Source organism: Arachis hypogaea, chromosome 14, assembly GCF_003086295.3.
Source record: "Arachis hypogaea cultivar Tifrunner chromosome 14, arahy.Tifrunner.gnm2.J5K5, whole genome shotgun sequence".
Taxonomy (NCBI): Eukaryota; Viridiplantae; Streptophyta; class Magnoliopsida; order Fabales; family Fabaceae; genus Arachis; species Arachis hypogaea.
Window position 1 is genome coordinate 82,110,625 of NC_092049.1, and position 25,564 is coordinate 82,136,188.

The 25,564-nt window shown below is 36.3% G+C and overlaps 1 protein-coding gene across 4 annotated transcripts; it reads left to right on the forward strand.

Moving 5' to 3' along the window:
• The first annotated feature begins 7,013 nt into the window (after window positions 1-7,013).
• Window positions 7,014-24,274, forward strand: LOC112742696 (E3 ubiquitin-protein ligase PRT6). 4 transcript variants are annotated; one of them, XM_072214185.1, is made up of 20 exons: window positions 7,025-7,408; window positions 7,740-8,810; window positions 9,039-10,249; window positions 10,345-10,485; window positions 12,615-12,858; window positions 12,937-13,650; window positions 13,993-14,181; window positions 14,331-15,019; window positions 16,551-16,602; window positions 16,720-17,359; window positions 18,206-18,414; window positions 18,499-19,037; window positions 19,114-19,218; window positions 20,373-20,439; window positions 20,598-20,675; window positions 21,835-22,066; window positions 22,683-22,751; window positions 22,842-22,949; window positions 23,053-23,175; window positions 23,813-24,274. In XM_072214185.1, the coding sequence occupies exons 1-16, from the start codon at window positions 7,337-7,339 to the stop codon at window positions 21,841-21,843; spliced, it is 6,030 nt and encodes a 2,009-aa protein (XP_072070286.1). In that variant the 5' UTR covers window positions 7,025-7,336; the 3' UTR covers window positions 21,844-22,066; window positions 22,683-22,751; window positions 22,842-22,949; window positions 23,053-23,175; window positions 23,813-24,274. The 4 variants fall into 4 exon arrangements, with proteins under 4 accessions (XP_025647717.1, XP_025647718.1, XP_072070286.1 ...); XM_072214186.1 differs by having other exon boundaries at window positions 23,056-23,175; XM_025791932.3 differs by lacking the exon at window positions 21,835-22,066 and having other exon boundaries at window positions 7,014-7,408.
• Window positions 24,275-25,564: the final 1,290 nt, after the last annotated feature.

Consider the following 25,564-nt stretch of genomic DNA (forward strand, 5'->3'; position numbering starts at 1 on the left):
ATACATAATCAAACGAAGATGTCCATTGGATCTATAGTAAAGTTACTAGAAAGTCAATTGTATTTTAAGTAGGTGCAGTTCTATAAACCAGTAAAAGTATAGTCGAGGTATTAGGAGTAAATAATTGTTAAACTGTATAAGAAATCTTCAAAGTTCATATATAGATAAGTATGTATCTAATCAACAGCAATTTTTTATAAAAATCTCAAAATCAGCCGTAATCACTGTCAAATAAGAGGAAAACTGAATCAACAAGTTCTCTAAGGATGAACACAGAATCCGGAGTTAAAAGTCACAGCACATTAAGACAAGTTCAAGACTATATCAAAGAATACTTGAATCAAGAAGAACTCAAACAGAGAAAGATAGATACAACAAGGAGTTCAACCAAGCATATGCACTTAAGATCAAACAAGAATGCATATGAATAGGGGAATAGAGTCGAGAAAATCAAACTACTTTTCAAGAGGATTAGCAAACAAGAACTTCAGGTTAGGGTATAAAAGAACAGATCGACTCGAATAAAATTCAAGACACACAACTGAATAGCCTCGAGAAATAGTTTTTAACGTTCTCAAAGCCCGCGATTCACTTTACTCAACTCGTATTTCATCTATGATAACCCATCAGTGCTTTCATATACATAATTCACTAGTATTAAGCCGGCCAAACTTAATACCAAGAATTATGCAATGCAAGACTAACAGCATTAATCAATAGATCGTCATGTGCATAAAGCTCTAATTCTCGTCATTCGACAAGACCTAATACATGACAAACACTCAGAGTATGCAATTGAAGCATAGTCAGTCCATTCCTCAGGCTCTATAGGAAGAACTGCTCTGATACCATAATGTAACACCCTAACTACCAAAGCTCGCACTTCCGGCTGCGCGACTCTGATAATTCGGACATTACGACGACACTTATATTAATTAATACTAAAATATGAGCCTGTTTAAAACTTTAAACCGCAATACCGCTCCCAAAGATACTTTCGTTTGATAACGTACATCCATAAATACCATACAACTTACAAAACTCATAAAGAGTACATCCATATATACATACATATATATATATATACAAATATATTTACAAGCATTAACCAATACAATCCCTATCCCTCTCACAGAATATATCAAGATAAAGGCGAGGGTACAATAAATAATCTACATCAATACAGAACATATCCATAACTAAATAAACTCTTCGTGACTTCTGCGCCCATATCCTGAAAGGGGAAAAATGTAGGGGGGGTGAGAACATCATCCTCGAAAGGGTTCTCAGTAGAGGGTTTTTGGGAATTACTGTAATAGGATACGTGAAGATAACCGCATCAGTGATTAATAACAGTCTTATGCCTCTTTTCAAAAACAACAGTTTCCAATAAAAGTAAAGTCGGAAATCCTTTCTAAAAGAGGAACCGTTCAATTCTCAAAAACTCAAAAGTCTTTCAAAACGGTTTATCTATGCTGAAACAAAATAGCCTTTCATATTTTATTCCAAACCAGAAACACAAAACTGAAATCAACCATCAGTTCATCTCATTCCAACCGCGGCCCTAGGCCCAAACAATCCAACCAACAACCAATCACCATAATCCAACAGAGTCCCAGATGCAAACACAGATAGGAAGTTCAAGCACAAACAAACAGTTATTACAAGTAGAACAGTTAGCAATTAATCACATAGGCAAACCAAGTATAATATGCACACCCAACCAATGTCACACAAATGCATATGATGCATGCCTGTCCCTAGTGGCTGATGATATCATCTGTCGGTTATAGAGCCAACCCGACAAGTCCTGGTAGCTAACCATTGGACTGTCCCTCTGTCGTGCATCCCCAACTCGAGTTATACTCATCATAAACTTGATCATAATCATGATCCATATCCATCACCCTCACTGGTGAATATTTATCCATGACCATCACTGGTGAATATTTATGGGGGCGAGCTCATCTGGGCCTTTCACAGTGCCCGGCCACACTTACGACATTGGGTTAACAGAGCTTCGAGTCTCAACCTGGAGCACATGGTGGCTAGCCATTGCTACTACCCAGGAAAACCCTCATCTCCAATAGTGGAAGTGCAAAAATCACAATTATCAATAATTCAGCATATAAATGCATTCATTCTCATCCATGGATCAACATCCATCTCAGCCATCCGGCTTACGGTTCAGTCCAGAACCAGCCAATATTGATAATCACACACAGCCATTCCGGCTCACGGTTCAATCCAGAACCAGTCAATATTGATAATCATACATAGCCATTCCGGCTCATAATAAAACAGCACTTCCACATTCAAAATCATCAAATTCATAAAATCGGCATTTAAGCCATAAATCATTTTCTCAATTCATTTCACTTTGAAATCAAGTTTCAACTATTTTCAGCCTTGGCTTTAAAGATCTCATTTCTCAAATTATCTTAGGCTCATAAGCCAATTTTACTCAAGGAAAATTCCCTTTTTGAAATAAGCCACTCTCGGCTTCCTCTTTCCAAAACTTCCAAAACCATGGAAAGTTAAAGATTTATTTTGAAACATTCAAAATCATCCATTCAACAATGGGATTTTACAACAAAATTTCCTTGGCAGAGTCCCAAGCCTTTAGGGGAGAATAACATAGCTCATTTTGCCAAATTCATTTAAAATCATTAAAACCTTGACTTTACGGTTTGAGCAGTAAAATAGGATCTAAGCCAAACCGAGTCACGTAATCATTTACTTCTTTCAAAGCCGTTTCCTTTACTTAGGCAAAAACCAACTTCAACCCCCATGATAAATTCTAGAACGTTTTAACTGTTCAAAAATTGTTTTAGTCTTGCAAGAATTCAGAATTCAAAGAGTACTTAAAACCTTTCTCAAACATTTCAAAATGAAACTTGTCAATAGACATTCAGGTTCTTTCAAAATCATTGAAACTTCTTTAATTGAAACCCCCAAGTCAAATTCAAAGGCATAAACCCTTTTCACATCCAAACAGCTTTAAAACACAAGTTTCATCTAAATAACCTTCTCCTGAAAGAGATACAATGTCTTTCTTAAGAAGCAAGACTAAATCACAATTTCCTCTTTATTAATTCATTTCGAAAGCATGAATCATCCTTTTCTCAATAATTCAAATAAAATAGTAGAAGTCTTTAACTCATCATTTTCCAGACAACATTTCAATAAAGACTCGGATTTTATAGAAATTTCGGCAGCACCTCCCCTAAAACTTGGACTTTTGCCACCCGGTTCGGGTCCCAACTAAACCGTTTCTCATTCCTTTTCAACAGCTCAAAACCAGAAATCAATTCAAAAGCAAGCTAAATCCAACAGTCGCCTCAATGGCATACCTTAAGGAAACCATTTCAAAAATCAACTCAATATCAACCGATTTAACTCATTTATAAAGCTTTAAAGAATCGGTGCAGCAATAAATCATTTATCAAAACCAGAGCAATTAAAGCAACCCAGGCTGAATTTCAAGAGCATTCTATCTTTCACATCATCAAAATAATTGACTCAATTCAAACCAATCCTCAACGGATTAAACTCATTTCAAATATTTAAAGAATCAACTTCAAACATTACATTTCACAAGCCACACAACAATTCAGCCAAACCAACATCCATAGTCATTCGAGTCAATCAATTAATACATAAGGCAGATACAATCACCAAATACACAATATCTCACATCAGTACCCATATGTAATAATTCCAATAATAAACTATAGTTTTCGGAAAGCGCCCCTACCTCAAAACGCAATTCCATAATCCAAACGCCTCATCAAGTCTATTTCCGCCTCAACCCGAACTGACGGCAACCAAAACCTCAGCTCCCAGCCACGTTCACAATAACCATAGCAACACTAATCGCAACATACAATAATCAGGACTCGATCCCACGTTATCAAGATTCATATTCATTAACCAAACGCAACGAAATACTAATGTGAGGCTTTCCGAAACATACTTACTTACCGAAACAAAGAAGGAACGGCTGAACCGAACAGCGGCGGTCTCTTGAACCGGTTCGGCGGCAGCCCGGCAGCCACCTTAAGTGACAGCGGCGACCGGACTCCGGCGCCGGTAACTGAAACCCACATACAGAGGCGATAAAGCTTCCGGAATCTTAAACGAATGAAAACCAAATTCAAAGCCCTTACCGGTAGAGTTTTCCGGCGATGGCAGAAGTAGCTAGAGGCTCCGACGGTGCTCCCGGAAGTCACAGAACCACTCCCGGCGGTCCGAAACCCCTTTCTGACAACGGCAGCTCCGGCGGAGGCGGCGCCGGCGACACAAATGGTGGCTGGACGCGGTGGTTGGACTCCCAGTCCAGCCTCAGATCTCTCTCGCCTGCTCTGCTCCCAAACTCTCTCTTCTGGCTCTGCCATACAAGACAGCAGCTCGCCCTGTGGAAAGGACGACGGCGGTGCAGAGAGGACGACGACGGCTTCCAGACACAGCGTCTTCTCTCCTCCGGCCATGGCTCACATCTCTTCCCTCTCCGGATCGCGATTCAAATGGCGACGGCAAGGAGGATTCGACGGCAAAAGACTGGCGAAGTCGGTGGCACTGTGTTTCCCCCTCACCCGCGAGCTCGACGATGGCTCCAAGGTGGACCAGCGGCGGCACGGGCAGCAGCGCAGCAACTTCTCCTCCGGCGTTTCTCCTGGACGACCGTGGCGGCGCGACCCTCTCCCTCTCGTGTTTGTCTCCGGCTCACTCATCCTCCATGATACAACACGGCGGCGCGGCGGCAGTGACGCCCGCCGGCGCCGTGCTTCCTCTTCTCCCCTCTCCTCCGCTTGGCCAACAATGCCTCGTGGGTGCGGGTCGTGTTTCTGATTCCCCACTCCTCTGCCTCTTCTCTCTCAAACTCTGTTTCCCTTCCTTCTTCACATGGCTGAGTGTGTGTGTGTTTAGGGTAGAGAGGGGCAGCTGCTGCGGCTGCGTGGATTTGAGGGAGCTAGGGTTTCGTTTTGAAACTTAGGGTTAGGGGTGATTGGGTAATTTCACATAAAATTGGGAATAATATAATAATTGAAACCCAAATTAAATCCAACACTAATTATATATAGAAAATACTATTTGCTCATCAATTTCACAAATTATTTTTCATAAAATGCCCAAATCAAAATAATTAGAAATAATATAATTAAACCCCTTTATTTTTCCAAAGTAGTAGTATTAATATTTAAAATATTACTTATCTAGTCCAAATCATATAAAATCCTCATTATTTCATAACTATCAACTTTATAATTTGAATATAGAAAATAATCCAATAATTGTAAAATTGGATAATAATCTCAATTTATTTCAACTTCAATAAATCAAAACTTGCTCTAATTTTCTTTAATAGAGAAATTCCCGAATTAAAGTTACAGAAACACTGAATTTGAAATTAGCTAATGATAGCCCTTTCTCAAAGGTCTTGGGTCTTACAGTTAACTTATTGTATTCTGTAATTTAGATTATTTGTATTAAAATTGCAGAAATTGGGCTTCTTCTGTTTCTAATTTTTTTCTTAAATTGCATTAGTTCAGTTTTTTCACATTAGTTAGCATTAGTTATGATTAGTGCATTTGTGTATTATATTAGAATTTGTTAAATTGCATTAGTTCAGTTTTCATCATACCAGTGGTATTAGTTAGCATCAGTTCATTTATGCATCAAGTTAGCATTAGTTCACTTGTGCATCATTCATGTATTAAGTTAACATTAGTACATTTGTGTATTATATTAGAACTAGTAATTTTATTTGTAATAACATTACGAGAATAAATTTTTTTTAAAATTATAGTTCACTTTGTTCTGATAGTATAAATTATGCATGGTACAAAATATTTATTAAATCAAACTACTTTTACAAAAAAATCGTAAATTGACAAAAGTCTCTGGCTAAGAAGACCAAGATATATGTAGATAAAAAATTAAATAATAAGATTTTTAGTTATTATTTTTATATGAAAAAGTCTAGTTTTTTATTAATAATTAATTTTAACATTCGTTATCTAAAATTTAAAATAATTTAACGTGTATACTTTTACATTTAAAATATTTTAATTGTAAAAAAATATTGGATGACATATTTTGATTTGTCAAATTACTAATATAAAATATAAATTATATATAGAGTAAAAATAGTAGAGAGAAATAAAAAAATGGAGAGAGGTAGATGAGAGAATTTAGGAAGGGAGTTTAAAATTTTGAAAAAAAAATATTTTCTGTCAATTTTAATAAGAGTGTCATGTGACACATTTGATTATTAAATTAGATAGTAATATATGATACATATAGAAGCATAATGAACTAAATTCTCAATGACCTATTTGTCTTTCGAACTTTATTTGCAAAATGACGTCAATGACTTATTTGTCCTTCAAACTTTATTCCCCTTTCAGCGTGACACCATAACAGATATCTGGACACTGTTTTAACTGCATAAGTCTGTTTCATTTGGTGCATGAGAGGCAAATAAACGAAAGGATTAAATTGTCCTCTATTTATTAAAGTCAGAGACCTTTTTATATTTAAATTTTGTTAGAAATATATTTGTCAAAAATTAAAAAAGTCAGGATTCCTTTAAAAAAAAGTTGCATGAAAATTAAAGAGAAAAACAAAAAACAACCTTATCTCGAAAGACAATGAGGTTCTTGATAAAAAAAATTCAACCCGATCCCTGATAATTACCTCCAAAGGACAACGAGATTTCTGTGCAAAAAAAAGTTAATGTTATTTTTTTTTGGCATAAAGACTAATCAGTCCAAAAAAAAAATTATCAAGAATCAGATTGAATTTTTTTTTTCTTAGAGATTTCGTTTTTTTTTTTTTACCAAAGATATGAGATTCGAACCTACAATCTCTTAATTAAATATGAGGAGACTATGCCATTTGAGTTATAACTCATTGACCTTAGAGACTTCGTTATCATTTCGAAATAATTCTTAGAGGCCGCGTGCGAATTCACTCAAAATTAAATCATTACTTTATTTTGTCTATTTTTCGGGCGAAAATTGGACACAGTGAATGTAATTGAGTAAAATACTAAAATGGAAACCGATATATGAAGTAGGCACGAGAAATGAGTGCGCAGTAAGCTCTGCACAGCGTCGTCATCACCCTCATCGTTTACTATGGAATTAGATTTCTCAGTGAAAATTGGGGATTTTCGGAGTTAGGGTTTCTCCTGTAGTTCTATTTCTTCGCTGAAAACCAAGAAATTGAACAGTCCATTTCTCCTCGTCAGAGACCAAACCTGGGGAGCGAAGGTTCCCGGTTCGGTCCACGCTCTTTGTGCTGTTGCGTCGTTCGGTTCTGGCGCTCCCTGATGGCTGATAACATGGAAATCGATCCCCCCTCTGATTCTCAATCCCTCACGCCCCGAGATCGAATCGTTCGGGTAACAACACTATTGCCGGTTGTCTATTTTTATTTTTCCTTGAATTTCACACTCTCATTCACTTGATCACTGTTCAATTCAGTTAGCATTTGATGCAGATATGATCCATGTTGATGAATTTTGCTGGTTTTACTCGATTTATTTTAACCTTTTTGAATTAAACGAGTTTATATTTTTCATGAATGCAATTTTAATTTTATTTTATTTGATCTTTTTTTGGGGGGGGGGGTGGGGTGGGGGTAGGAGCTAAATTTAAGGGACTGATTTTATTGATTCTATTTTCTAAATTGTGTTTTTCATTGATGTTTGTTTTTCGGATTCTGTTTTATAGAGACTTGCCCTGCTTGGAGTTCCGGAGGAACAGCTTGACCCGCCTGGTCTGGTTGCTTTTGTTAAGGATAAGAGGGAATTGATACCTCAGTTGGTGTCTGTTATATTGCCTCCTGATGAGGAAGTGGCAGAAGCATTGCAAGAATCTAAGGCTGGTGGGAAGAAGAGTTCTTTGACCATGAGGAAGAGGTTCCATCACAGCATGTTGTGGTTGCAGTGGTTGATGTTTGAGGGTGAACCCGATGCTGCTCTTAGAAGCCTCGCCAAGATGTCTATTGGTCAGCGGGGTGTCTGTGGGGCAGTTTGGGGGAACAATGATATAGCTTACAGGTGCAGGACGTGTGAACACGACCCTACATGCGCAATTTGTGTTCCTTGTTTTGAGAATGGGGATCACAAGAGCCATGATTACTTTGTTATATACACGGGTGGTGGTTGTTGTGATTGTGGGGATGTTACGGCTTGGAAACGTGAGGGGTTCTGCTCAAAGCATAAGGGTGCTGAGCAGATACAACCCCTTCCGGAGGAAATTGCAAATTCAGTTGCGCCTGTGCTTGGTTCTCTTTTCAATTGTTGGAAAGACAAGCTAACACTTGCAAGCAATTCTCCTTCTATTGAAAGTAAGAAGGCTGCAATGGAACTAACTTCTGCTGTAGTAGATATGCTTTCAGAATTCTGCCAGCATAGTGAGAGTTTGCTCAGTTTTGTTGCTAGGTTGTTGTTTTCATCTACAGGTTCATTGGATATTCTGGTAAGAGCTGAGAGGTTTTTAAGTGATGTTGTTGTGAAGAAACTCCAAGAGCTACTCCTAAAATTGTTGGGCGAACCTACTTTCAAGTATGAATTTGCTAAAGTTTTTCTTACTTACTATCCGAGTGTTATAAGTGAGGCTGTAAAAGAGTGTAGTGACCTTCCTTTGAAGAGGTATCCGCTACTATCCACTTTCTCTGTGCAGATACTTACAGTGCCCACTCTTACCCCACGTCTTGTTAAGGAAATCAACTTATTAACCATATTATTGGGATCTCTAGAAAACATTTTCACTTCTTGTGCTGAAGACGGGCATTTACAGGTAGTGAGTTAGTGCATCTCTTTAAAGGAATACTAATTTGGTAGATGTAATTTGAGACGTGCAAGATAACAAGTTTTTTTCTGGATCTAATCCTTTAAAATATTTTTTAATGGTACCTGCTGTAAAGTTTTTAAAGAATTTTATATTGATCAAGTGTATATATGTTTATGATAATGATTTCACTCTTCGTTTATGATGTTTAATTAAGAGATATTGAATCTTTTCCAGGTTTCCAGGTGGGTGAATTTGTATGAGACGACAATACGCGTTGTTGAAGATATTCGTTTTGTTATGAGCCACGTGGCGGTGCCAAAATATGTAACTAATGACCAACAGGATATATCAAGAACTTGGATGAGACTTCTGTCCTTTGTGCAAGGGATGAACCCTCAAAAGAGAGAAACTGGCCAACATGTTGAAGAAGAAAATGAGAATGTGAATTTGCCTTTTGTTTTAGGTCATTCTATTGCCAATATCCACTCTCTGTTGGTGGGTGGGGCATTTTCTGATGCTAGCAATGGAGGGATGGATGATGAAATTGTTTGGAACTTAAATAAGAATGAATCAGAGGAAGGAGATAATTTGAGACACGCAAAGGTAGGACGGATTTCACAGGAGAGCTCTGCTAGTGTGACCTGTAGGAATAATGTCTTTGCTTCACGAAAGATATCCGATGCCTCTTCTCATTTGTTTCTTCCATCCTCTGTTATTTGGTTGATATATGAGTGTCTAAGGGCCATTGAGAATTGGTTGGGAGTTGAGAATACCTCTGCGGTACTTCCTAACATGTTATCCCCAAACACTGATAGTGTTATTGATGGCAATTTTTCAGCAATAAGAAGAACAATATCTAATTTCAGAAGAGGTAAATATAGTTTTGTTAGGCGTGCAAGTTCAAGTGAAGATCATCATCAGCAATGCTCTGACTACAGTGTTGATGGCATGGAAATTAATAAAAATGATGCACAGGATGGTAAACTGAAAACAAATGGTGAAATTGATTCTGAAAATACCTGCATTCGCTCTGATGTTGATTATAGTGCAATGGAAGAAGATTCTCCTGGGGATTTGGTTGGTCTCCGTTTTCTATCATTGCCTGATTGGCCCCAAATAGTCTACGATGTTAGTTCACAATATATATCTGTGCACATTCCATTACATAGATTGCTATCCATGCTCTTGCAGAGGGCACTGAAAAGATACTTTAGTGAATCTGAAGTGTCAGGTGTGACTGATGTCTCTTCTTATTCATCATCAATGATCTACACTGACTTCTTTGGACTTGCTTTACGGGGAAGTCATCCATGTGGTTTCTCTGCCTTCATTATGGAGCATCCATTGCGGATTAGAGTCTTTTGTGCTGAAGTCCATGCTGGAATGTGGCGAAAAAATGGAGATGCTGCTTTACTGTCTTGTGAATGGTACAGATCAGTGCGATGGTTAGTCAATTCACTATTACTATATTATATTATATTATATTAATGGGTTGAAATTCATTTAATATGTTATGATATATCATTCTTTACTTCTACAGGTCTGAACAAGGTCTGGAGCTTGATCTTTTTCTTCTTCAGTGTTGCGCTGCTCTGGCTCCAGAAGATCTATATATTAGTAGAATTCTTGAGCGCTTTGGGCTGTCAAACTATCTATCCCTAAATCTTGATCGGTCTAGCGAGTATGTCCTCATCTCCTGAAACATGGCAACCTTTTCTTATATGTCTGTTGTGCTGAGAAGATGCCTGTACATACAATACTTTGGCAGAAAGTTATGGCATATTTTTCTTTGAAAGATAAAATTGTTGTGATTCTTTAGCAGATTCTTTTTTCGTTGCTTTGTTGTTTGCAGTTCTTTTTAGAGAGAAGGAACTAAAAAATTACCCAAGAAAAATTCTGTTTCTGACAAACTTCTTCATAAAAGAATGTCACTGTCAAAATTATTACCCATCAAAGAGAAAAAGAAATTTCCCACTTCACCTAAAAGGCTTGATTAATTTTGACAAATCTACCTAAAGATTGGATATGTCCATGTAAACTTGTCTTCATCATTTTTGGACTTTTGTTCTTTTCATGGCTAATTTGGCAGCAAGATACTCTTTGTGGGTAATTTTGGTACTTCACCCTTCTTTCCATGAATTGACTTTTATGGGTAAATGTTCTCATTAGATCTTGCTCCTTTATGGGATGCCTTTCTTTTCCACGTTAATCATGATGTACTTTACAAGTATCATTTTTTAAATATCCTCTTAGAAAACAAGCATAGAATATGAAATTGTAGTCCCACAATGTTCACCTATGGTTCTTATAGTTCCACCTGTTCTCATGTTGTAGGAAAATTTTCTGTTAGAATGATTCCAAGATAAGGCTAGACAATATGAATTGTTGCTGACCTTTTAGGATTTGGATTATTTTTTCTCATACCATTTTAGATGTTTTGGAACAAGGAAAGAGGGCAAGATTTATCGGTGCTGTGCACTATATGCCATGATTTGAGTGCCTTGTTGGAGAGAAATCGTAGAACTTCAGGACATTTTTCTTGCTTTTGCCCTTTACATTTTTGAAAGATAAAGTGGTCTTAAGTCTTAACTACTTTGTTTTGGAATGTTCTATTGTTTAAACTTATGGAGACATTGCTTGCTTTTCAACACTGATGTTATTTTCCCTATAATTTATTGGTCTTACTTAGGACTTAGGAGGTTATATCTTATCATTTTCTTTTGATTTTAATTTTCTCATTTGAATTTCTGTTCTAAAGAGAAGTATTTAGGATAGAAACTATGGATGAAATGCTTACCTAACTGAAGCATGCATTGATCAAGGCAGTTATCTATATGATTTGTGCATCTAGTAATTGCAATGGTACTTTCAAAGTAATCCTTAGTTCGTGGTTATTCACAATTGCCATCTCCAGGTTATTTGTTGTCCTCATGACTCTAAATTAGATTGTATGTTTTTGTTCCGAACATATGAGGTGTCCCATTAAAATATCATATGCAAAGCCACTGGGAGTGGTCTAATTGGTTAGGAGTTTGGCTTGAGCTCCTAGTTTCGAACCTTGTTGCTGCCAATTTACCAAAAGAAAGAGAATATCATATGCAACTGTAGATTGTTACTTTGGCAATAGAAACAAGATGGTTTGTTTAAAATCACAATCAATTCTTCACCAAATTTCCCTCATTTGATGGATTAGTGCCATGAAGGATAATTTTCCTAGACTAAATTGGATATCCAAAATCAGCCACCAATCAGTCACCTGTATAGGAATACAAAATGACTCCATGTTAACATTTAGAATCAATTTCATAAACATAAACAATATAATTAAACTAGATTGATGTTTATAATCAAACTTTATAAACAATATAATCAAATTTGATTCACATTTGTAATCAAATACGAATTAAAGTACAAGAATGCATTGGTAGCCAAATTTCTCTGTTCCTGAAAAGTTTAATTATTCTGCTATGAAAATGCTTATTACTTTATTATGAAAAGTTTGATTATTCTGTTGTGAAAAGTTTTGAAACCATACAATGCATTGATTATCAAAGATAGCTTAACCTGTTCGCAAATGCCTTAAATTGATTGTATATCCAATAAAAGTTGAAAGTTTTTGTTATTTGCTTTTATTAGTGCCTCTTAAGGGTCAGGATCTTATGATGATATCTTATAGCTGATTAATGATAAATCAAATATTATTCTTCTCTGTTGCGTTATGCTCATAGGTACTTACATCAGTGTCATGTTGTCAATCTATCTTGTGTTCAAATATATTTTATTTGATAATGAATTCTTTCTCATTTACAGGTATGAATCTGTTTTAGTACAGGAGATGCTTACTCTTATAATTCAAATAATAAAAGAACGGCGCTTTTGTGGGTTGACTACTGCTGAAAGTTTGAAAAGAGAACTAATTTATAAGTTATCCATTGGGGATGCAACTCACAGTCAACTAGTGAAGTCACTTCCTCGTGATCTCTCCAAATTTGAAGAGCTTCAGGAAATTTTGGACTCAGTTGCTGTTTATTCTAATCCATCTGGCTTCAATCAGGTTTTGTTGGTTCTTTTAGAAATTTATCAATATCTTCTGTTAGCCTGTATTTACCTATATTGTCATCGGTTGTATTAGGGAATGTATTCTCTGCGATGGCCGTTATGGAAAGAATTGGATCTGTATCATCCACGTTGGTATTCGAAGGATTTGCAAGTTGCTGAAGAAAGATACTTGCGGTACTGCAGTGTCTCTGCACTAACCACTCAGCTACCGAAGTGGACCAAAATTTATCCTCCACTTAAGGGGATAGCCAGAGTTGCTACTTGCAAAGTTGTCTTAGAGATCATCCGTGCAGTGATATTTTATGCTGTTTTTACTTTTAAATCAGCTGAATCTCGTGCTCCTGATGGGGTTCTTCTACCTGCACTGCATTTGCTATCACTATCATTAGATATCTGTTCTCAGCAGAAAGAATCTGGTGCGAGTGATGTTGCACAAATTCCCATAATAGCTTCTTCTGGGGAAGTGATTGATGAAAATTCTTTTTATGGTGCTGGAGAACAAAGCTTGTTATCCCTTCTTGTGTTATTGATGGAAATGCACCGGAAGGAAAATGTAGACAACATTTTAGAAGCAGGTGGTTGCAGTCTATCTGCTTTAATTGAAAGCTTGCTGAAGAAATTTGCTGATATTGATGACAGCTGCATGACTATATTGCAAAAACTTGCTCCCGAAGTGGTTAGTCATATTTCTGAATGTGCTGAAACTAAAGATTCAAGTGTCCCATTGTCAGCCTCTGATAGCGAGAAACGCAAAGCAAAGGCCCGAGAGAGGCAGGCTGCAATAATGGTAGGTTTTTGCATTCTTATTTTTCTGTTGATAGTATAGAAAAATTATGTGCTATTTCCAGTATTTCATGCGATGTTACTGCAAGACCAATCTGAGCAATGATGTTAATTATTACAATTTTCAAATTTAAACCCTAGAAGATTTTGGCAGGCATATTCCTTGTGTCTTTTGGATGGGTTGTTTACTTCCCAAGGAAGACATTTGGTCTCAAATGTTTTCAGTTGTTCTAAACACTACCATCTCTTTATAGTCAGGCTATTCTTGATCTGTTCTGGTGCGCCAATTTAATTGCCTTCACCATTTTAATTATTTATTTTTGTTTAATCGGTTTTTCCAATGCAGGAAAAAATGAAAGCACAACAGTCAAAATTTTTGGCCAGCATTGATTCCAGTGGTGATGATGGATCTCAAGTTGGCCATGAAGGTGACTTCGGCACCGAACACGATGCTGAAGAATCCAAACAAGTTGTATGCTCTCTTTGCCATGATCACAATTCAAGAAATCCAGTTTCGTTTTTGATTCTACTTCAGGTATATCCGTATATGGCAGTTATGTACAATGTGTGAGCTTACACATGTTTAGGTTCAGTTTGTTGCACTGCACACTTTTTTTTTTTTTTTTGATTCACTGTTACTCTATAGCACCTCATGCCTAATTCACGTTTCCCCCTATCTACAAGAAATCTAGGCTTGTCAGTTACGTCAACAGGGGTCCCCCATCATGGGATCAACTTCGTCGAGCAGATAAAGAACACATGCCCATCCCCACCACCAAGGCGACAGATAAATTGGCTGTGAATAACTCAAGTAGTTCTGGATCAACATCATCTTCCCACATAACTCGCTTACTTAAGAATGCTGTGAATGCATTGGCTTCTAGCAAGAAACCTGGGGAAGTTAATTCTATTCTGCAATATGTCAAGAATGAATTCCCAGCTGTTGGAAATCTTAAACTCCCAACTGCATCTCATGATGAAAAAGAGAAGACACCATACACTTTTGAGACATTAGAAGAGGGTATGTACTTCTCTATTCGTGATGAGATGCATGATCATGACTATGTATCTGCTACTAATCTGATGAATGAGGATGAGAAAATTCCAACTACTGGAGGGACTCCAAAGATTTTGACAGACATTGAATCTGTTTTGCTTGGGAAATATACTGCTGATATTTTGAGGGAGTTATCAGAAAGTTCTTCTGCATCTGAAAATGCTCCTACTGAAAATGCTTCTACAGAGTCAACATCAAAACATCTAGCATATGATGGATTTGGTCCTATAGAAAGTGATGGAGTTCATCTTTCCTCATGTGGGCATGCAGTACATCAAGGGTGTCTCGATCGGTATTTATCATCATTGAAAGAAAGGTATGTCTCATTTAGAGTTATCTGAACCCCTTAATACCCAACCTCCCGTCCCAAGAGTTAAAGCTTGTGATCTGTCTCCCCTAGTTTATTTCCTACATTCCTATATTTATAACATTTTCAAATACTTTTTTCGAAGTTTCACTATTTTTTTATGCAGCCTTCTGAGATCAAACAAACATTATGCAAGTTTTTGCTTTTTAACTGTTTTGTTCATGGTTAAATGTACTTCCAAGTAGGTTTTCGTTAATAGAAAAATAAATTTATCGATCAAGCAAAGAGTACAAAGAGAGAGGATGAGGTATCTCCACAAGAAGAAAGAAAAAGAAAAGATGTAGGTTCTAAGAGATTGAATTGAACCCATGTAACATGGAACGGCTACCTGTGAATATCTGCTGAGGAACATCTCTAAATAGACCATTAGCTGAAGATCACATAGAAGTTAAGAAGATATTGGTATCTTGGATGTTTTGGTCATCAAAGCTAGAATCTGTTAGGGACTTGGGTATTATGGGGTGCTCAACGTCCCACATCGAGTAGTATGGGATGCTTAATGTTGTATATAAGGAGAGTGGTTCTTTCCCCTTATCAGCTAGCTTTTAAGGTGTGGTTTCCCACTTTCCTTAGACACTTAACAATGGTATCAGAGCGTGGTTGTTGGCGCCATGGAAAGGGCTACCTATAGGCTGGATTAAGGTGAATACCGAATACTATAGATGATAGCAAAGTGGCTACCGTTGGGTCAGTGTCGATAGAGTGAAGCCGCCGTGGACGTCGGCTCTCCAGGTCCGGTGTATTGTTAGGGACTTGGGTATTATGGAGTGCTCAAAGTTCCACATCTAGTAGTATGGGATGCTTGATGTTGTATATAAGGAGAGTGGTTCTTCCCTCTTATCAGCTAGCTTTTAAGGTGCTTACGGAAAAAAAATTACCGAACAATTATAAAAATTGAAATAATACGAAATAGAATTTTGCAGGGAACAAAAAGATAAACTTTAGCATTCTAAATGGCGATAGTGCAATAGATTAGCAGTGAGTGCATTGGAGTGGAAGTTGATTTAGTACTTATTGTTGAAAAGATGGTGAATTCCCACCACATATAGACAGATAAACTGGCATATAGCCTTATATGACACTATATTTAACGTCAATGGTTAAGAATTAAGATTAAGACCTGAAATCATGTTATCTTATTACATAATCATGTTATCTTTAAGTAATTTCCTATTCTGATAATTCATATATGTTTCAATAGCTAAAATATACTCCTTTCACCTTCCATATAAAAGTGAAGCTCTTAAGTCTTATACCACTATGACATGATATTAAGTGTGTTTTATATGCATCTATTTGTGCCTTTGTACATATGAATGTATTTATATATCTACTTTTTATTTTGTTAGATTGTTAAACATGTATGTGTGTGTGTGTGTGTGTCACGTTTTTAATTAAATAGGAATTATTGTTATATTTGTTATAGTGAGAATTGTACATTTTATAAGATGGCCTAATATACTGTGAACTGCTTGGATAGATCTGTTAGAAGAATTGTTTTTGAAGGAGGACATATTGTTGATCCAGATCAGGTACAAAGCTGTGTTTTTTTATTTTTATTTTTTTGTAAACTAGTTTTGCAATGGTCGATGTAGCAAATCTGTTATGATGTCTCAAGACACTTTTTTTTTTTGAATTTTTATTTTAAGGGAGAGTTTCTATGTCCCGTGTGCCGCCGCCTTGTAAATTGTGTCTTGCCGACTATGCATGGAGAGTTACAGAAGCCTTTTAAGCAGTCTATTGGCTTGAGTATTGGTTCAATAAATACTGGAGACCCCTCTGCTGAGTTGAATGAAGTGAATTATTCACTTCACATTCAGCAAGCGTTTAAGCTCTTGCAACGTGCAGCCAATGCTGTGGGGAAAGATCAATTCCTGAAAGCCATTCCTTTGCAGCAGATTGATAGAACTAGACCAAATCTTGAGAATTTCTCCCGTGTGCTTTCTAAAATGTATTTTCCAGGCAAACAAGATAAATTATCAAGATTTGCTAGGCTAAACCATTCAATGCTGATGTGGGACACACTAAAGTACTCCTTGATATCAATGGAGATTGCTGCACGTTGTGGAAAGACTACTTTGACTCCGAACTTCGCTCTTAGTGCCATGTATGAAGAACTCAAATCTTCAAGTGGCTTTATATTATCATTGTTACTGAAACTTGTTCAGAAGACACGGAGTAAGAATTCTCTTCATGTGCTTCAAAGATTTAGAGGCGTTCAACTATTTACAGAGTCAATTTGCTCTGGGATATCCTTGAATAATGCAAATAGTGATGTCTCTGTTAGAGGTATAGTTGTGGTTTATTTTTTATTTATTATTTTTTTTCTCTTTTCCATTGCTTCGAAAATGACTTCAGAAAAAAATTAGTATATGTTTTGTTGAGCTTTCTTGCAACCTCTTACACGGCTTATCCCAGCCTCAAAAAAAGAGAAGGTTGTAATAATTTGACAACCCACATAATACTTTGTCAAATTAAATGTTTATATGATTGATTGTGGCATTTAGCATTATGTTGATGTTCCATTTCTTTTCCCTAGTTGTGAATCAAGGATGTGTTTGAATTAGAGGTAATGGGGTGTATATAAGCCAGAGAGTAAATTGGAGTCCATTTTACTCTTTAGATAGACCCTTCCCTTCCATGCCTTACTTCCGATCTCAAGCCTCAAACACACCCTTGATAAAATAACATCTAAAGAAAGTTCAAATGTGAATATTAGCTATTTGATTTGGAAAAAGTATATTATTATTATCTGATTTCTGTTGTCAAACAGATGGCGAAATCATGTTCACATTTGACCGGAACACTCTTCTTTTTATTTCTATATTACTTTATTCTGTTTTGCTCATCATTCTTTTCGTTCTTTGTTTCATAAGATAACGAGCAATTCTTACCCTTAATGACTTGCAAGTTGAACTTATATTGTCTCTTTTTCCTTCAAATAAATGGAGGTTTATTTTGCATCTGGGCTTGAAATTTAATTCCTTAATGCTGCTAACTGTGATGATCTATTTATTTGTTTTTTGACTTAAAGATTTGCTGGAGTTTGTTCTTGCAAATGTTTAGTCTAGTTCAGCAATGAGTTCCCATGTCTGCCACTGACTCTACTTTCTGGTACCTGCCATATATTCACAGGTGATGTGCTATCTATCTTGAAGCATATTGAAATGGACTTATCGAACTTTGACTTACACTTTTGGAGACGGGCTTCAGATCCTGTTCTTGCCCATGATCCTTTCTCATCATTGATGTGGGTTCTCTTTTGTTTGCCATATCCATTTTTGTCGTGTGAAGAATCGTTGTTGTCCCTTGTGCATGTTTTCTATCTAGTCACTGTAACCCAGGTTGGTCACTTTGCTTGCATCTCAATTAAATGTTCTGTCCTTTGGAACTGTGTCTATTTCCTAATCAATGTAACTGGCGTGCAGGCTATAATTTTGTATCACGAGAAGTCTGAGCATAAATTAAGCACATCAGGTATCTCAGATTGCCTGATAACCGACATATATAAAGCTATGGGTGAGTTGGGATGTGTTCAGCGGTACTTTGACTCAAACTATTTTGACCCTAATGCTGATATTAAAGATGGAATTCGGAGGGTTAGTTTCCCATATTTGCGAAGATGTGCATTGTTGTGGAAAATACTATATTCTTCTATACCGGCACCATTCTGTGATGAGGAAAATATGTTGGATAGATCATGGTATACTCCAAATGACAGAATGGACCAGCAGAATATTGACATGTTTGAGGTTGCTAAAATTCAAGAACTTGAGAAAATGTTCCAAATTCCCACAATAGATGTGGTTCTCAAAGATGAACTTTCAAGATCTTCAGTTTCTATGTGGTGCCATCATTTTTACAAGGAATGCGGATCCCATGGTGTCCAACGAATAGTCCATGTGACCCCTGCTGTTCCATTTGAGTTGATGAGATTGCCAAATGTTTATCAGGATCTCTTGCAGAGGTATTCTAAGTTTTATTAGATGCTATGTAATGCATCATATTTCTGTTTTATTCATACAAGATCTATACCTAAACAGGTGTATCAAACAACGTTGCCCTGAATGTAACACACTTCTTGATGAGCCTGCATTGTGCCTGTTGTGCGGTAGATTGTGCTCCCCAAGTTGGAAATCTTGCTGCAGGTTTGTTCTCTACCATCAATTATTTACAGACTATGCTTAGAATGCTTTCTGAACATAAGAGTTTTGGCTTTTGTTCTGATAAGCACACAAGGCAAGAGGGGAGTCACTCACTTAAATAATTGGGGATAACCACTCCTTAAATAAACATCGAGCATCTTATAGTTATACCACCCAGATAACTGAGTTCTTAAGCTATACTAGATGACTACACTTATGATTGTAATTATTTCCTTGATTCAACTGACTTCACTCTTAAACTGATAGGTAGCTGCAATTGTCTTTTTTTTTTTTTTTATGGGTTGGAGGGGTTGAAAATTCGAAATTTTAATATATAGCTGCAATATTTTATTTGGACTTCTAATATAATTTTGCGTATTTGGATTTCCATTTAAATTTTTTTACTAAAACAGTTTAGTATCCAAATTCAGCCTACCCCTTCATTTATCATTGATCATCTGAGATCTAAGAATTACTGTGTCTTTGCTGTTTTTTATTTATTTTATATTAAAAAATTAGCTTCATCTTTCATATTACAGTCACTCAATGTTGATGGAATATGTAGAGTTCAGAAACAACGGTGCATTATATAAGATTTGAATTTGATGATATGTTAAAGAATGATAACTGAGTGACCACTGTTAGTGCAACTTTGACATATTTGTTCGGTTTCCTTTCTGGTCAAAATGAGATTCCAAGTGAGTAATGGTTGAATAGCTGTGGAGATAAAATCTAATATCTGTAGATGGTTCAGCAATGTTGAAGAAACTAATTCAGGATTGGTTCTATCTTCTTATTTACTTAATGTTGTTAATTATGCCTATGACTTAGCTATTAATTGTGCCTCATAGATTTCTATTGTGTTCGTGATGTCAATTTTCTCTTAATTCAATGATGATTAATTGATTACTTTATAACCACTTATATATGTGAATTTGGAATTATTTGCTTTATATTTATTGCTGGTTTATTTACTGCTCTACTATCTTTGGTGTACTGCATTTGATTTGTTCCCTATATCTCATACTGCTTAGATATCATTTATATTGTTCAGGCCTTATTTTGTAGTCAAAATTTATGTTGACTTTGTTCATTGTACTTTTTATGATTTTTTCATTGAATTAGATTTGAAAGATTTTCTTTTTTTATGTTTCAAGGGAAAGTGGGTGCCAAACACATGCAGTAACCTGTGGAGCTGGTACTGGAGTGTTTCTGTTGATTAGGGTATGTTTTGTCCTATTTTGAACTTAAGTATGGGTTTTCCCATCTGTCCTTCTCTGAAAGCTTATCATGTCCTGGATTCTTTTTCTTCTTCACTGCTTCCTTATAGTTTTGATACCAAGAGAATAATAATGGTTTTGAATTTTTTATTATATCAACAGAGAACAACTATCCTATTACAGAGATCTGCGCGTCAAGCCCCATGGCCTTCTCCTTACTTGGATGCTTTTGGTGAAGAAGTAAGTTTCTCTTGGACAGCTTCATTATAAACCAGCGAGTACACCTTTGCATTGAATGGTTTATTGATATTTTCAGTAAGAACTTTTTAAAAATAAAATGTATGATTATTAATCCTTATATATATATGGTAAAACATAAAAGCTTTTCATTTTTCCCCTTGAAGAATTAATTTACTCAACATTTTGTGTAGTATACATTCTTTGTCCTTTTCAATCATAAGGAAGGCCTAAGGAGTTCTCAACCCTTCTAGTCAGGTCTTTGAGGACAATACAAATTAATTGAAGGTTTATTACAATCTTAAAAAGTTAATCAGGCTAATCATATTTCCTATGCTTTATGAATTATGGGTCTTGCTAACATAAATACTGTCCTCTATATATGGACTTCCTATTTATATCTTGCATCATTTGCTTATATTTTCCCACGACCTCTTCCATAACATCTGTAGTTTTAAATTTTAAAGATTATTTCTAGTATGTCTAACAATGAGGAAGAAACAACACAACAATGGCTATTATTTTGCAACAAATTAGCAATTGAAAAAGAAAAAGCAAAACAAAACTTGTCAACAAACATATTCATTGAAACATTGGAATCTTTTACTTCTACAAAAAATACCGTGCAATTTGACATCGTGTGAAACACTTTCTGTAGCAAGAAAAATAAATTTTCCAGGCACACACTTGGTGCATGTATGTTGACCCTTGATAAGAAAAGCAAATTTGATGGGATTTTTATTGACGTAGTTGTTGTCATAAAATATATATTTGTTATATAGCTGCTAGGTTTGGTTGGTACCAAGTCATATAGCAGATGAATGACAAGTTGATTTATCAATCTAGAATTTCTGTTTGAGAGAAGCATAGGATTAGAATTTTTTGAGTCCAATCTATGGTTCGATGTGGTATATTTGGCTAGGGTGGACTATTTCATCTTCAAGGAGGATTCTTTTTCACACGTTACTCTCGAATAAGATTGTTGAAGACTATTTGGTGCAATGCTGGTGGCCTTCTACTTTTGGGGTTTCTCTAAAATTAGTTTTGCTTTGTGGTGTGCTTTCAATATGTTACATTCTCATCCATGTTGTAGTTAGAAGGATGAGTGAAAGAAAGCATACATCAATATTCAATATGACTGTCTTGTATTCAATGCTGCTAGAATTACTGAGTGGAGAAAGAGCACCTTAGTACCTATCTACAAGAATAAGGAGGATATACAAAGTTGCAAAAACTATAGAGGGATCAAGATCATGAGCCATGCCATGAAGTTATGGAAAAAGGTGATAGAACGGAGGCTAAGATGAGACACAGGTAACAGAGAACCAAATGGGTTTTATGTCAGGCAGATCCACCACTGAAGTGATATACCTGTTAAGAAGGATGATTGAGAGGTATTATAGTAATAAAACGGATCTATATATGGTGTTTATTTATTTAGAAAAAACGTATGATAGGGTGCCAAGGGAGGTCTTATGGAAGGTTTTAAAAAAGAAGAGAATAAGGATCACATATATTCGTGCAATTAAAGACATGTATGATGGTGCTACAACTAATGTGAAAACTCAAGGTGGTGTAATAGAAGAATTTCCTATCAGTATAGGGATTATACCAGGAATCATCCTTAAGTCCATATCTTTTTACATTAGTTTTGGAAGTATTCACAGAGCATATCTAAGAGCCTGTATCATGGTGCATGTAGCTGACCCCACCTAGTGGGACAAGGCTTTGTTGTTGTTTTGTACATGGGTTTAAAATAAATAAGGATATCCTTTACTAGAATATTAGGGATAAAAAGGGCAATAAGTAAGAAATAGTAATACAATAATTTATTATTGGTTGTGCTACCTGACCTGGATGATGAGTGTGTATAAGATCAATTATTCAAATTTGATCACTCATTATGTCCTGTTTATGGTATTCTATTAAGATATATGATCTTGGGATTTGAAAGTCATGTTTTCTTCTGTTTCTCCATCTGCATTTCACCTTCAATGCTCTTTGCTTCAGGATTTTGAAATGAATCGAGGCAAGCCACTTTATCTTAATGAGGAACGTTATGCTGTTTTGACTTATATGGTAAGCGAATATTCTGCCTAAGTCTTAAATCTGTCTGCATTTTTATCTAGTCATATATATATATTAATCAATGGTTATAAACTTGTGGAGGTTGCTTCTCATGGACTGGACCGGAGTTCCAAGGTTCTTGGCCAGACTACTATTGGTTCCTTCTTCTTGGTTTAGTTCAAGTCTTACATGTCAAGTTATAATGTTAAGGTTTGATAAGGAATTAGCATGTCTTCCTTCTCTGCTTTCTCTCTCTGCTGATGCATCTCATGTTGTAGATAATGACTGAAATAATTTGACTACCTTTTTACAGCAGAGATTTTGACTGGATTTATCACCAGAGGGTGGAAACCAGATCTAGTTATGCTAATATACCATGTTATATATGCCACTGACTAAGCAAAAGATCTCATGCTATAGTGTACAGCTCACTCAGGTATGCATCCTGAAATTGAATCTTTTTATCATTTTCTTCAGTCACTCGATCTATGGGGGACCCTGTTTGGGTCTTCTATACTATTTTCCTTCTTTGAAATTATGGCTGAAAACATTTTACAACCCTATTTGCACGTTACTTAGCTGATTGTATGTTGTGATATATTCGGTTACTTGTCCTAGTTGCTGTCATTTCTTCTTTCCATTCTTCCTCTATCAAGGATTTCCTTTATAGTCCTACTCTCCACCTAAATTTCTATTCTATGTTGACAGATGTGAGATAGTTGTGCAATAACATTTTATAAGAGAAATAATGGTGCAAGATGCCCTCATTTTCCTTTAACTATGTTCTTTGTATTCTTTTAGGAATCACACTTTTTTCAGATGCCATGAACTCTAGTTAATTGACCAATTTATACGATTAAATGGTTGTAGAAATACATTGCATTCTTTTGAAGTAATCACCTGTAGAATGCATCTGTCCCTAGTGTCCTATTATAACCATTTTCTGAATTTTCTTGTTTCTCTCTCCAATCCACATTTAGGTGTATTCTTTTTATTAACTGCAGTAAAATAGATTGATAACTTTAAAAAATGAACATGTGCTGAATACTGAATGTCTCTTTTTGAAAATCTAGATTAAAACAGGTGCAGCATAAAAGATTTTACAACTTGGCTTCTATGGGAGCATCTACCTGCTGGCCATGGCACTGTGCAGTTCAATGCTAACATAAGAGCACGTTTTGGTCTGCTCCTTCGCTGGAAAGTAGGCGCACAGGTGTATATATTTTGTCAATGTTATGGGAGGCACAATTGCTTTTGGTACAATTGTGGAACTGTGTGCTCATCGCTAATCATAAGCGTCTTAGGATGTCTGGAATGATAATTTTGTTTGTTCCTTATCACCTATTCAAGTAGGTGTTTGGTTGGCGATTTCCCTCTTTCGGGAGAGTGGAGAATTGTCAATTTATGGGCTGATTGTATATATGGCACAGATGTACTTATTTTTATTTTTATTGTCAATATGGTGGTTTGCTTATATGATATTCGTGGAACAATTGATATATAGACTAAAGAGCAAATTTGGATATTTTCAAGCATGATGGCTTGTGATCATTTGATAGCATTTTAGAGAAGAAAGTGAGATAAAATTGTGTTGGACTGTCAACAGAGAAGCATGTTTGGCCACGGTGGTGGTAAAGGTTGTGGGTAATCCTTGACTTGCTTTTGGAAACCACGTTAGCTAGGTCGTTATTGTGAAAATACAATGTACTTAATAATAATAATTATGATGGCGGAGTTTGAAATGGATTTTGGATTTGGATTTGTTTATGTTGGGGGTTTGATGTAAGTTGCCACAATAGAGAATCACAGGTCACCCTAAGTTCTGGTCTATCCACGAGTAAATATTCATAATGGTCTCAGTTTTATGGGATTACCCAATTTGATTCGGGAGGTTTCAAGTTCTTTATAGTGGTCCTCTAGATTGAGTTTGAGCACCATAGTGGTTCTCAGGCATCTTTTCGGTAATTTCACCATGGCGAACGATCATCCAGAAAATGAACGCACAACATCCAATTCAACCCCAAGAGGAGGAACAACTTAAGAACAATTGAGCAATTGTTATCCCTCCAAACTCACACAGGTAAGGGGATCGATGACGGAAGAGACAGAAACAACCCAAAGGAACGAAGAATAGGATTTGAAGTTTATAGACCTGGAGGGTCGAGATAGAGACGCAACATAATTAATGGGGTTAGTCTATGGACATTAAGGTTCGCTAGAACAGCTCAAGATTGAGTTGGAGCGACAACGCAAATCTAAGTGGGCTATATGAAGAGAGGTACAATGACATAGGGAGTTGGAGGAAAAACTAGAAAGATTGGACTCTGATCTCAAGGATAAGAGATCTCCAACTGATCAGGAAACCACACTCTTGGGAAAGTGAAGACCCATTCTCAAAGGAAATTATGCGAGCAAAAGTCTCTAGGAATTTTAAGAGCTAGATATGGACATTTATGATGACACGACTGACCCTGAGATCACTTAAGCAATTTCAAAAGTTTAGTGTATTTGGTTGACACCTCAGATGCAACTCGGTATAAAGCGTTCTTAACTGCATTGACTACATTAACTAAGGCGGTAATGAAGTGGTTTAATAGCCTTTCCCTTAGGTCGATCACTTGTTTCGATGACTTGGCCAAAAGCCTCCTCACCTGATTCTCCATTCAAAAAGACAAAGTCAAGCATGCTTCAAGCCTCTTGGGTGTCAAGCAAGAGGTCGAAGAGTTTCTCAGAGCCTACATGGAAAGGGTCAACAAAGCATGTTTGGAGATTCAGAATCTGTAAAAACAAACTTTATAAAAAATTTATCTTAGAGAGAAAAGAAA

Coding starts and splice junctions, on each gene's coding strand:
- LOC112742696 (XM_025791932.3), top strand. CDS start 7,337: ATGGCTGATAACATGGAAATCGATCCCCCCTCTGATTCTCAATCCCTC. Junction 17,360..18,205: donor TAGTGATGTCTCTGTTAGAG/GTATAGTTGTGG, acceptor ATATATTCACAG/GTGATGTGCTATCTATCTTG. Junction 18,415..18,498: donor ATCTAGTCACTGTAACCCAG/GTTGGTCACTTT, acceptor ACTGGCGTGCAG/GCTATAATTTTGTATCACGA.